Raw genomic sequence first — 14,398 nt, forward strand, 5'->3', positions numbered from 1 at the left:
TTTAATTGACTCACAGTTCTGCAGAGCTGCAGAGGCCTCAGGAAACTTACCGTCATGGCGGAAGGGGAAGTAGACATGTTCTTCTTCATAAGGTGGCAGGAGAGAGAAGAATGAGAGCTGAGTGAAGGGGGAAGCCCCTTATAAAACCATCAAATCTCCTTTGGGAGGCTGAGGTGGGCGAATCACGAGGTCAGGAGATTGAGACCATCCTGGCCAACACGGTGAAACTCTATCTCTACTAAAAATACAAAAAAATTAGCCGAGTGTGGTGGCACACGCCTGTAGTCCCAGCTATTCAGGAGGCTGAGGCAGGAGACTCGCTTGAACCTGGGAGGCGGAGGTTGCGGTGAACTGAGATCGCGCCACTACACTCCAGTCTGGGTGACAGAGCGAGACTCTGTCTCAAAACAAACAAAAAACCACCAAATCTTGTCAGAACTTACTGTCACGAGAATAGTATGGGGGAGACTGCCCCCATGATTCAATTATCTCCCACTGGGTCCCTCTCATGACACGTGGGGATTACGGGAACTACAATTCAAGATGAGATTTGGGTGGGGACAGGGCCAAACCATATCAACAGAGATAGAATCTTTTATCTTGTTTGGGCCATGATATACAGGTACAGGTCTTTGTTACATGCAGCCAGACCTTATCCTGACATACTATACTACAGATCAGTTCTAAGATCTTACGACTTCATTGTCCATCCAAAGATTGATCTTTGTATTCTTATTTATTCAGCCTTGTCAAGTCATCTACTCTCATCTTGGAGTTCTGTGTCAGGGTTTGATGCTGGCCTTATTCTGAATATTGATGTGATAATTTACAGGCTTAACAGAATAGTCACCAACTGTTTTGGGGAAAACAGCTGTATTCTAAATTCCAGAATGTCATCATCCTTTTCTCATAAAGCCTAGAATCCCTTTAAGGTACCTTAGTGTATTTGGCATTTTCTTGAACATAATCCATGCAGATGGGGAAGCAGCTTTTTAATGGTGTTGGGAAGACAGGCACATCGTATTATGTAGTGCTCAGTGTGGATGTTCGATGCTCAGGGGCTTTTTGGGCCCTACACTTGGTGAGAAAGCTAATTATAAGTCACTGTTGAGCAGGATGAGAGACTTTTATTTTTTTAAATTATTATACTTTAAGTTCTAGGGTACATGTGCATAATGTGCAGGTTTGTTACATATGTATACTTTGGCCATGTTGGTGTGCTGCACCCATCAACTCGTCAGCACCCATCAACTTGTCATTTACATCAGGTATAACTCCCAATGCAATCCCTCCCCCACCCCCCATAATAGGCGCCGGTGTGTGATGTTCCCCTTCCTGAATCCAAGTGATCTCATTGTTCAGTTCCCACCTATGAGTGAGAACATGCGGTGTTTGGTTTTCTGTTCTTGTGATAGTTTGCTGAGAATGATGGTTTCCAGCTGCATCCATGTCCCTACAAAGGATACAAACTCATCCTTTTTTATGGCTGCATAGTATTCCATGGTGTATATGTGCCACATTTTCTTAATCCAGTCTGTCACTGATGGACATTTGGGTTGATTCCAAGTCTTTGCTATTGTGAATAGTGTGGCAATGAACATATGTATGCATGTGTCTTTATAGCAGCATGATTTATAATCCTATGGGTATATACCTAGTAATGGGATGGCTGGGTCATATGGTACTTCTAGTTCTAGATCCTTGAGGAATTGCCATACTGTTTTCCATAATGGGTGAACTAGTTTACAATCCCACCAACAGTGTAAAAGTGTTCCTATTTCTCCACATCCTCTCCAGCACCTGTTGTTTCCTGACTTTTTAACGATCGCCATTCTAACTGGCATGAGATGGTATCTCATTGTGGTTTTGATTTGCATTTCTCTGATGACCAGTAACGAGCATTTTTTCAAGTGTCTGTTGGCTTCATAAATGTCTTCTTTTGAGAAGTGTCTGTTTATATCCTTTGCCCACTTTTTGGGGTTGTTTTTTTCTTGTAAATTAAGTTCTTTGTAGATTCTGGATATTAGCCCTTTGCCAGATGGATAGATTGCAAAAATTTTCTCCCATTCTGTAGGTTGCATGTTCACTCTGATGGTAGTTTCTTTTGCTGTGCAGAAGCCCTTTAGTTTAATTAGATCCCATTTGTCTATTTTAGCTTTTGTTGCCATTGCTATTGGTGTTTTAGTCATGAAGTCCTTGCTGATGCTTATGTCCTGAATGATATTGCCTAGGTTTTCTTCTAGGGTTTTTATGGTATTAGGTCTAACATTTAAGTCTCTAATCCATCTTGAATTAATTTTCGTATAAGGAGTAAGGAAAGGATCCAGTTTCAGCTTTCTACTTATGGCTAGCCAATTTTCCCAGCACCATTTATTAAATAGGGAATCCTTTCCTCATTTCTTGTTTTTCTCAGGTTTGTCAAAGATCAGTTGGCTGTAGATGTGTGGTATTATTTCTGAGGCCTCTGTTCTGTTCCTTTGGTCTATCTCTCTGTTTTGGTACCAGTACCATGCTGTTTTGGTTACTGTAGCCTTGTAGTATAGTTTGAAGTCAGGTAGCGTGATGCTTCCAGCTTTGTTCTTTTGACTTAGGATTGTCTTGGCAATGCAGGCTCTTTTTTGGTTCCATATGAACTTTAAAGCAGTTTTTTCCAATTCTGTGAAGAAAGTCATTGGTAGCTTGATGGGGATGGCATTGAATCTATAAATTACCTTGGGCAGTATGGTCATTTTCATGATATTGATTCTTCCTATCCATGAGCATGGTATGTTCTTCCATTTGTTTGTGTCCTCTTTTATTTGACTACTAGGTACATAATGAAAGGAAGGCAGAAATAAAGATGTTCTTTGAAACCAATGAGAACAAAGATACAACATACCAGAATCTCTGGGACACATTTAAAGCAGTGTGTAGAGGGAAATTTATAGCACTAAATGCCCACAAGAGAAAGCTGGAAAGATCTAAAATTGACACTCTAACATCACAATTAAAAGAACTAGAGAAGCAAGAGCAAACACATTCAAAAGCTAGCAGAAGGCAAGAAATAACTAAGATCAGAGCAGAGCTGAAGGAGATAGAGACACAAAAAACCCTCCAAAAAATCAGTGAATCCAGGAGTTGGTTTTTTGAAAATATCAACAAAATTGATAGACCGCTAGCAAGACTAATAAAGAAGAGAGAAGAATCAAATAGACGCAATGAAAAATGATAACGGGGATATCACCACCGACCCCACAGAAATACAAACCTACCATCAGAGAATACTATAAACACCTCTACGCAAATAAACTAGAAAATCTAGAAGAAATGGATAATTTCCTGGACACTTACACTCTCCCAAGACGAAACCAGGAAGAAGTTGAATCCCTGAATAGGAGGAGAGATTTTTATTATTTCCTCTTGTTCTTTTAGCTTAGCCTAACTTTAAAATAATCAATGTAGTGGCTTGCATAGTCTTCCTCACAAAGACAAAGTGTTAGGTGTTGCTTGTTTCAGGGTAAATATTGAGGTTAAGGACGTGACATCTGCATCTACAAAAGCTGAATCATGGAAGCTAGAAATTGGAAGTGGTGAGGAATTTTTATGTCCTGTAGGCTGAGCTGTGGATTTTCCCTGGATTGATCTGTGTCAGCATGGAGACTTAGGATCCACCTGGACCCTCCAAATGTGTCGTCTTTCATAGATGAGATTAGAGAAGTTCAGAGAAATGAAAGAGGACATTTTGTTTTTTTGTAGCAGCCGTTGTGGTGACTTATTGGGCATTCTCTCCTCCTCTGTGAAGACTGGGGTCTTCTCAGCCTTTGTCGGCCTGTAAAGTTCATTTGTGGTTTTTCAGTAACTTGGTGTCCTGGTTGAGGACATGTTCTGCAGGGGCTGTGGGACAAATAAAGGAAGATGATCATGAGGAACAAGAGCCAGGAAAATGGAGCTTAAAATGAAGTACTTATCCAGAATTGGTGACACATTCCTCTGCTTTCTAGAATTGGTTTCCCAAAGGAGACACCACAAAGATCCAGGTCAATTATATGATTTAAAAGATCCAAAGAGCCAGAATGAATGGGTTATGGGAATTGCTACTATCAAATTATCAGAGTTGGGTGTTAGACTTGGGAAGATTTTCCATCTTTGATATTCACTCTTCACATATGCCTGATCCATACTGTTGATTCTGAAAGTCTTTGCCTGAGTAAAGATTGTTCCTTGTAAACATCCCTGAATTCTCACTGGACAGCTTTATGTTAAGTACTTTTGCTTGACTGAAAGCTTTTTCTGGTTGATGCTGCTGAAAGGATAAGCTTAAAACTGGCAGCCGTATTATCTATGACTAGATAGTAAGCTTTTCAAAAGCATATTAGTACTGAGGAATTCTAGCAAGTTTAGTGTCCACTTTGACACTGACCATAAGACATGTGTCAGACCAGCTTGGGAAGTTAGGCAGCGTGAAAATCCTGGATGTTATAAACACAGTGATAGAATTGGTGTGTCACCTTTATTTCACTAATACTATCATTATTAGAATACTTAAGAGTTCTGTAAGACATTTTTTTTTTTTTTTGAGATGGAGTCTCGCTCTGTTGCCCAGGCTGGAGTGCAGTGGCCGGATCTCAGCTCACTGCAAGCTCCGCCTCCCGGGTTTACGCGATTCTCCTGCCTCAGCCTCCCGAGTAGCTGGGACCACAGGCGCCCACCACCTCGCCCGGCTAGTTTTTTTGTATTTTTTAGTAGAGACGGGGTTTCACCGTGTTAGCCAGGATGGTCTCGATCTCCTGACCTCGTGATCCGCCCGCCTCAGCCTCCCAAAGTGCTGGGATTACAGGCTTGAGCCACCACGCCCGGCCCCAAGACAGACTATTTTTAAAAATACTCTAGGCATAATTTTAGGAAGTTCCTGAGGTGATTTCCTAAAAAGAGGAATTCTTTATTTCTTAGTTTGGACTTCCATATCTTCAAACATGTCAACAAATAAAATATTAGTATGTCAAGTATCATAAAATATTTACTGAGTGTTGCTTTTGTTCTGGGGAACTCAAGACAGCTAAGAGGCCTAGCAGAAACAGTGGAAAGAAGAGCTTTATTACTTAATAATTTATTATTATAAATGCTCTCTGGCCTCGGTGGCATGTACCTGTATTTCTAGCTACTTGGGGAGGGGAGGCTGAGGTGGGAGGATCCCTTGAGCCCAGGAGTTTGAGAAAAAGCGATGCCAGGTTGTCTTTTGGAGAAGCAAAGTTAAAAAATAAAATAACAAATGCTGTGAGCCAAGAGTCTTGGTGTCCAGCCATTAAATGGCAGTGTGGTCTTGGTTAGAACACTGAACCTTCCTAGAGCTAAGGTTCTTCACAGCTCTGTAAAGTGAGGGTTAGAATGAATGATGTCTGCAGTTCCAACTTTTGAAGTCTCTGAATGTTTTGTCTCAAATACATTCTGAGAAGGTCCCTACCCTCAAGAAAATTCAGCTTTTCTCTAGATTTTCTTCCATTTTGTTTAGTTCCAAAAGGAAAACTCCTTGTTGTTTACAAAGGATGATTTGACTGGAAAATGTGTTGTGCCAAAAGCAAAAGTCTCCTTCAATCCCACAACCTGAGAGAGTCATTTTAAAAATAGGTTTTAATTATTTGGACTAATTTCTATACATGAATTAGTATTTTTTGTGATATATATATAAAGATATATAAGTGTGTGTGTGTGTATATATATATATTTATATGTATCATTCATACTATACTGAAGCCTTGCTTTTCTCATGTAGCAGTTGAGATAATGGGTATCTTTCTGTGTCCATACATACAGACCTACCAAATGGAGTGCCACTGATTGAGTATTGTGGTTCACCAAAACACATTTTGGCTAAATGATCAATATTTGGCTAAAGTTAAAGCTAAATATCATTGTTGTAAAATAGACTACTGGGATACGAGAAAAAAACGGAAATTAAAGAATATATTAAAATTTTAGTAGCCAGATGTAGACAAATGGGCATACTGATTTCTGACTACTGTGAGCTATTTGATTCTTCCTGTAGTCACCATACAGTACACTACACCTTTGCAATGCTAAAGTTGCTAGCTTTTAACTGAGGTGTCTAGAGGAACAAGATGTTGTTTGGCTGGCTCTGCCAGAATAGAGTACTGATGATGGTAATGTTGTTCCTCCGCAACTACGCTTGTCTTCTCAAATAGTAACTGACTAGGTAAAGACTTTCTCTCCTTATCAACCCCTACCCTTGGAGATTTGTTTGATGGTCATGAGTTTCATGAAGCAATCCTAGAAACTGAAGCATTGTATACTGCTTGAAACATTCTTTTTGAATGTTTGCAGAAGCATATGTAAGATTGCTATCTCTTATATTTATTTCTAATTTTCTTCTTCTTTTTTTTTTTGGGGATGGGGTCTTGGATCTTGTTCTGCCACTCAGGCTGGAGTGCAGTGGCACGGTCTCAGCTCCACTGTTGCCCCAAACTCCTGGGCTCAAGCGATCTCCCACCTCAGCCTCCAGAGTAGCTGAGGCTATAGGCGCGGGCCACCATGCCTGGGTAATTTTTTTTTTTTTTTTTAATAGAGATGAGCTCTCATTTTGTTGCCCAGGCTTATCTTGAATTCCTGGCCTCAACTGATCCTTCCACCTCAGCCTCCCAAAGTGCTGAGATTACAGGCTTAAGCCACTGTACATCCAGCCTTATTTCTATTTTTTTTTATAGCATTTTTGCTTCTTCACACGATTATTTGATTTAAAAATCTCTTACTAATTTTGGCTCTAGAAATGTGGCAATAGAGGAATGTAATTGACTTTCAAAATACAACAGAATTGTCTCAATATCTCCTGTGTCTCAGCTTTGATTGCAAGCATGCCAACTTCACCATTGTTGCTGGAATAGGATGAGATGAGGCTTTTTATCACGTAAGGAAAATGTGAACTCTTCATGTACATCAGTTTTGCTACCTCCTTCCCCCTTTTAAACAGATTCCAGTAAATGCCTTCATCATAGGCAGTCATTGAATTTGTGGGCCTAATATTTTGGTATTCTTATCTACAAAGTAGTAGAATATTATGGGATTTTTATTGTTTTTTAAGCAGGCTATGTAATAGTCACCAGCTGCTCTTCCATCTTGTTTGAGGATATTGTATAAGTATACAACAAGTCTGTTCTCCAGTCTTCTGTAAGTCATACAATTAGTCTTTAATTGAAGAAGAGGGAAGACACTGCTTTGAGCTTCCTAGTTCTTTCTAGTACCATTCTTTGCACTATGCTCCAATTAATTCAGGACACACAGCTGTTGAATCTTATGAGTCCTAAGACACATGTCTCCATGTTTGTTCCCTTGTCAACTACAGTCGGCTGTTACTGTTCTTTTCTGGTTTTCTTCTACACTTCTTAGTCAGATTCACCATGTCTTTAGCATGTGAGAGACCAGGAACTCTTCTGGCAGACAGATAAAGCTGGAGCAGAATGGAATGTGCTGTGAATACCCCATGCTATCTTACTTAAAGTAGGTTTCTAATTGTCCATGCATGTCCAAATGTCTGGTATATAAGATATAAAAGTAGCACATTTGGTAAATCACCATACTTTGTGTGTATGTAACAACGTAACACAGAAGAATTTTGGTAATGTGTTTTCCAGAAAGACTTTTAGTTCTAGGATTCATAGTTTCAACAGGTTTGTACACTTTCATCTTCGGTGCGAGAATCAGAGTGGTTGGTATTCTGTAGTAGTTATTTTACTAAGTTTATTACTTAAAATTAGCCAGGAAGACCAGTTGAGCCTCAGAGGTCATGGCTGCAGTGAGCTGTGATTGTGCCACTACACTCCAGTCTCGGTGACAGAGCGAGACCTTATCTAAAACATAATAATAAAATTAGCCTCTAGGCCACATGCAGTGTCTCATACCTGTAATCCTAGGTCTTCGGGAGGTTGAGGTGGTAGGATGGTTTGAGGCCAGGAGTTTGAGACCAGCCTGGGCAATATAGCAATACCCCATCTCTACAAAATATAATAATTTTGCTGGGCATGGTGGTGTGCACCTGTAGTCCCAGAAACTTGGGAGGCTGAGATGGCGGAAATCACTTGAGTCTAGGAGTTTGAGGCTGCAGTGAGCTCTGATCTTGCCACTGCACTCCAGCCAGGGTGACAGAGTGAGACCCCATCTCTACTAAAATAAAATAAGCCTCTATATGCTTTATCTGTAAGGATTTTTTAAAGCCTTCTTTAAATTGTGTTATATTTTGAAGTTTTATTCCTGAAAACAAAATGTGTTATATTTAGGTAACTCATTTTTCTCCAACATTTTCTTCTTTGTATTCTTTGTGTATTTTATTTTGTGTGCATCAAAGATGACTTCATGGATGTCATTGTTTATGATGTTATACTTTTTCCTGTTCTTGAAATTTTGACATGGCAAAATTACAAAATCCATGTCTCATGTCCCCAATATCTTAATCTCTGTGGATCTTTTTCAGTTAACTCTTGTTTCTTTTTTCTTTTCTCTTAGTTTTCTACTATTTTGATCTCGTCTTTTGGTAGGCCTGATCATTTTTAATGAATTTTGGACATTGTAAATTAAAAATTGTAGAGATCATTGGAGGATATTGATAGTGTCATTTTCCTCCAAAAATGATTTACTTTTGCTTGTAGGCAGGATCAGAGATTGAGCTGACTCACAGCTGGACCTCAGAATTGGTGAGCGCTGGTCAATGCCTAGTTTACTCCTCCTTACAGGATGCAGTTATCAGGGTCCTGCCTGAAAGCCTTGGTTTTCCAAGACATCCTCATCCATTGGCCCCGAACTCCAGTTTTTGTCTACCTGGTGCTGTAAGACTGGCAGAGCTTTCTTCAGCTTTACGACCTCCTGGGTTGTTTTTTAGCCTTGCATTAGGGGGATAAGCAGCCCTAAATGTTAGCCTAACCTCCTTGTATGCTTCTCTTCTCTCCAGGAATTTTGTCCAAGTCCTCAGTGCCTTGGTAGCTCTGATATCTTCAGATAAGACTTTTGGGGTCTTTTTGGGTAGGGGTGCCTGGTTCCTCATTCTCAGCAAGAAGACTGGTAGAATAAGATAGTCATTGTTGGAATTTTACCTATATTTTTAAGTGAATATTCAGATATTAAAAATAAGTATACATAGCATACCTTATTTGCATTACTGAATCTTGTACCAATTACATATTAATCTGTGAAATCATATGATCATGTCTAATATAGAAGTTCAAGAATGTCAAAAACAACACACAATAAAGCATTCAGCAATTTGGCCAGTTTTAAAAAAAATCTAGATTTTAAATTCATACATCAGTCATTTACTTCATACATATTAGCAATCATATTTCACATATTCTCCCCTTTTCCTATTTTCCTACTGGGTTGCTTTATTCTAATTGATTTGTGGAAGTTTTGTATCTAATATGCAAAGAACTTCCACATATTCTTTGCCAATAATATGTGCTACAAATATTACTTCTCAGCCTGTCATCTTTCAAGTTTGTTTATAATTCCTGTAATTCAAAAAATTTTATTTTTATGTATTAAAATTTTTTCAGCAGCCAAAATTTGCCCTCCCGTTTCTAGATAATAATAAATTCATCCCTGCTTTCTTGTTATAATTTCCTTTTTTTCTAAACATTTAAATACCTGATTCATGCAAAATATGTTTTACATCTGAGAAATGAGATATGGGAACTAGCCTAGTTCTCACATGGCTGGTCAGTTGCTTTAACACCGTTAAAGTGATTTCTCCACAGATCTCATCTGCCACTCTTACGGTATCTAAGTATCCATATACCTGGGTCTGTTTCTAGACACTCTTCTGTGCTTATTTTTTTCACCAGTGACTATCCATTTTATTTATTGAGACTTTTGAATATATTTTTATAATCAATAAGACAACTTCTTTACCCTTTTTAAAAAAGCATACCTTAGTTTCATATATTCTAAAAAATGAATTTGAGTAATTTTGACAAATGAAATCTTTTTGGGATTGAATACTGAATTTGTAGACCTCATTAGGTGAAACTGGTATCTTGATACTGTTAAGTTTTTTGTCTTCCTTTTTAAGTTTTATTTTTTAAAGTTTCTTTTAATAAATGTTTATTCCCGATTCATTCCTAGGAATTTTTTGTATGTTATTGCTATTATGAATGAGATATTTTCTTCCATTTTGTTTTATTTATTTATTTATTTATTTTGAGACGGAGTCTTGCTCTGTCACCCAGGTTGGAGTGCAGTGGTGCAATCCTGGCTCACTGCAGCCTTCGCCTCCCAGGTTCAAGCAATTCTTCTGACTCAGCATCCTAAGTAGTTGGGACCACAGGTGCCCGCTACCACCCCTGACTAATTTTGTTTTTTTTTCCCCCCGAGATGGAGTCTTGCTCTGATGCCCAGGCTGGAGTGTAGTGGCACAATCTCGGCTCCTCAGCCTCCTAGGTTCAAACAGTTCTCCTGCCTCAGCCTCCAGAGTAGCTTGGGATTACAGGCATGTGCCACCATGCCTGGCTATTTTTTGTATTTTTAGTAGAGACGGGGTTTTACCATGTTGGCCAGGCTGGTCTCGAACTCCTGACCTCATGATCCACCCGCCTCGGCCTCCCACAGTGCTGAGATTACAGGGATGAGCCACCATGCCCAGCCTAATTTTTGTATTTCTGGTAGAGACAAGGTTTCACCATGTTGGTCAGGCTGGTCTTGAACTCCTGACCTCAAGTGATCCACCTGCGGAAGTGCTGGGATTACAGGTGTGAGCCACTGCACCCGGCCTATGCCATAACTTTTGAGGGATCAAATTTATTTACCAGTGACTAAGATTAGTGATTTTATCTTTTTTTCTTGGTCCTTATGCCATTTGGTAAGATGAAATGCACTGAAGATTAATCTTACCAAATGTTAACGTTGTCATCTGTGTGTTTTGTGATTTTGGAAATGGAGTTGGAGGTATGTTCCAGTTTTATCCTTGTCTCTCCCTTTGAGTTTGAGCACTTCAGAAATGGCACTTTTGCTCTAGCAGGGAAATTCAGAGAACTGAGAGTTTCCTTTGGCTTTTGCATAATTTTTTTTTTTCCCTGTTCCTAGGGGACTCCTTCTCACAGTTCCGGTTTGCTGAGGAGAAAGAATGGGATACTGAAGCTTCTTGTCCAAAACAGGTAAGATAAGAGTTGTCTTAAGAGTGGACTGGCTTTTCTTCAAGGCTGAAGGCTAATACCTTTTACATTCTTGTGACAGAGTCTTCATGTAGAAAAGAGTAGAATTTTTATATAGTGTACTCTCAGCTAACCTTTTCAGAACATTTTCAGGGGGCTGAAATTCCACAAGTCCTTGAAGCGAGAGTACACTTTTCTACCTGGCCACCTGTGTGAATTATGCGGCACACATGGACTGGGTCTCGAGGTAGAAACTCGATAGCTGTGATTTTGACAGAGTGGATTACTTTGCCATTTGGTCTTCCTCCTCTGCCGCTCTTTGACGATTCCCTTTAGAGTTGGAAATTAGTTTTCTCTCTCACTGTTTTTGGTGTTAGGTTGAGAAAACCCTTAACCTTATAGCTTTAAATAACACTTCTACAATTAGGAGAATAGAAGTATAAAATAAGGGCAAATATTGTAGAAGTCTTTCATCAAGCTTCCACTAATTCTTTTCATATAAGAGATGACAGATATTTTCCCCCTTTTAGGATGCACATAGGGACATAGTGGTGGCTTGTGATATGCTCCCCAACTCTAGGGCTAGAGCATACTGTCTGATAAACTGATTAGCATCTGCCCCCAGCTTCAGAGAGGCTGAAGCTGCAGATGTGAAGCCCATAGGCAGTGTCCTCCCTGTTCTGCTCCCAGATCAGCATATGCGCTGTGGGTGGCTTGTTTGATCTCTGGGCCAGTTTTAAGCTCACTTGTTTGGGATGGCCTCTGACTCATACAGATTATGAGGAGGGGAGTCTCTTGGAAAATGACTGCCTGGCACTTTACAAAGAGCGTGTTATATGTGCCATAGAAAAAGGTGAGAATTACATTTGTCTTTGCTAAGTCTGGGTCTACGCCTGAGGTACTTGTTAGAATTCTAGGACACAGCGAAGATAGATTGTTGAGGAATATGGTAGAAGCCAAACAATTTGCATTTCATCTCCTTTTGAACACATTGATTACCAAAGAATATTTCAAGTAGCTCCAGAGTTTCAAATAATTCTAAGCTTCGTCCTTTATCAGAACATAGAGCACTGGTTTACTAAATGTTTTTATTAAATGGAGCTTATTCAAAGTGAATGAGACAGACCCTGCCTGTTCATTGCTCTTGGCCCCTTACCTGGGCACACTGGCTGACCTGTAGTATGGTAGATGCTCAACAGATATTTACCTAATACGTGCACAAGAATACAACCTAAAAGGGTGCGATAAATGAATTAACAGTACTTGGAGAGATAGTTACTTTGCACTGGAAGTGATTGGAATTGGTACCGTGGGGAAAAGATCATTTGAATGGGTCTTGGTGGACAAGCGTGCCTCTGGTAGGTCCTGTCTGAGGAAACAACATGAAAATGGGTAAGATCAGGAAAATGAGGTTACCCTCAGAGAAGGGTGTGGCCAGAGTGTAGTATTCCCAGGGGAGGAGGCCTCAGTGGCAGGCGTGGGCTAGTTAGTACCAGCAGTCTCAGACCTGAGTGTGAATTCTGGATCTAAGACTTGGGTAAACTTTTTCCTTCTCTGTTGCTTCACCGGTAAAATGGAGGTAATAAGAAGGACTAAATTAGATAATAAATAAAAAGCCCTTGAGTGCAGTTCCTGATGCATATGAAACACTCAAAATGAGCTCTTTTATTACTCATATTATTTGTTAACAAAGTTTTGTTTAGCAAGAATATGGAAATGGTTAGATTTAACTTCAGCCGCATTGGGAAGGATGGGGAGGGATTGAACGGATGAGATGAGAGGTTAGGGGCGGGGAAACTGATAAGGAAGATGTGGTGTTGGACGAATGGGAAAGAGCGAGAGCCCGAGGGCGTGCAGCCAGTGGGCGTGGGACACAGGTTACTCACAGACAGGACTTGAGTGGAGGATGGGGTCCACTGTGGTCACTGGCCAGATGTGAGACACAAGGACAAGAAAGATTTGCAGTGACACTATGCTTTCTAGCTTGAGTAACTAGGTGGGTGGTGGTGCTATGAATGGAACAAAGTAAGAGCAGAAAGAAGTTGTTTGATTTTGAACAGTTCGAGTTGGAGGTAGGACATGTCTGAAACTGAATTCATTTCCCCATCAAAACAATTTCCTGTCTGACTCAACTCCTCACTCAATTTTCTTCCTTGTTGATGTAAGAGAAAAAACTGGATATATATAATATATAATACATACTATATATAATTAGATACTATGTTGAGTGCATTATATATTATATATTATATATATGTACACACACATATATATGTAATTTGTTGTTGTTCCTTATACCATCCCATGTCCTCAGTGTGACCAGTGATGCAAGACAATAGAGAGGGGCGGGGCGCAGTGGCTCATGCCTATAATCCCATGATTATAGGGATCATGGGAGGCCGAGGTGGGCAGATTCCCTGAGGTCAGGAGTTTGAGACCAGCCTGGTCAACACGGTGAAACCCCGCCTGTACTGAAAATACAAAAATTAGCTGGGCGTAGTGGTGCAAGTCTGTAATCGCAGCTACTTGAGAGGCTGAGGCAGGAGAATTGCTTGAACCAAGAAGGTGGAGATTGCAGTGAGCCGAGATCATGCCACTGCACTCCAGCCTGGGCAACAGAGAGACTCCATCTCAAAAAAAAAAAAAAAAAAAAGGAAAAGTAGAAATACGTTTTGTCTTTGCGGTTAAAGGGAGTGGGAGTTTGACAGGGAGACATGTCCAAAATCCTCAAGGGAGTCGTGGTAGGAGAGGGACCGGGTGTCATGGCTTGGACTTGGCGTTCATTGCTCTGTGGCGGATACACAGGGTGAAGGGACACAGGCCAGCAGTCAGGGTGCTCTGATCTAGCTGTTGGCCTCCATGACCACAGGCGTGTTGGTCTCTTAGATCCGCAAGTGGGATTCTCACAGCTTTCCTTTGGACAGGGTGGGCACCATGTAAAGAGGGGATGAGTGGGAAGATAATTTCCCTGGGTGAACAAACAGATTTATTTTTTAAATCACCTCGGTTTTTAAATTCCAGATTAAATTTCTGTTGACATGGTGACTTATCCAGTAGGACTTCTTTGAGCAGCTGCTGGGGGCTGAGCGAACTGCTGGGGGCTGAGTTATATGCCGCCGTTCCTGAGGGCCTGGCTTTTAAAGGCAGATTCCTGGCTCCCACCACCCCGACCACGCCCACCTCACCCAGAGAGTCCACTTCTGTGGGTGAGGCCTGTGAACCTGTATCTTAAAAAGCTGCCCAGCTTATTACTCCACCATACCGTGTACACA

At 40.5% G+C, this 14,398-nt stretch overlaps 1 protein-coding gene across 1 annotated transcript in view; it reads left to right on the forward strand.

The window, feature by feature from the left end:
• The window catches only part of AVEN (apoptosis and caspase activation inhibitor), a 185,602-nt gene that overhangs the window by 165,291 nt on the left and 5,913 nt on the right, over positions 1-14,398 (forward strand). Inside the window, exon 3 of the mRNA XM_017960494.3 lies at positions 11,059-11,129. Within this exon, the coding sequence (XP_017815983.3) occupies positions 11,059-11,129 (71 nt within the window). The remainder of the gene's footprint in view (positions 1-11,058; positions 11,130-14,398) is intronic.

Source organism: Papio anubis, chromosome 7, assembly GCF_008728515.1.
Source record: "Papio anubis isolate 15944 chromosome 7, Panubis1.0, whole genome shotgun sequence".
Taxonomy (NCBI): domain Eukaryota; kingdom Metazoa; phylum Chordata; class Mammalia; order Primates; family Cercopithecidae; genus Papio; species Papio anubis.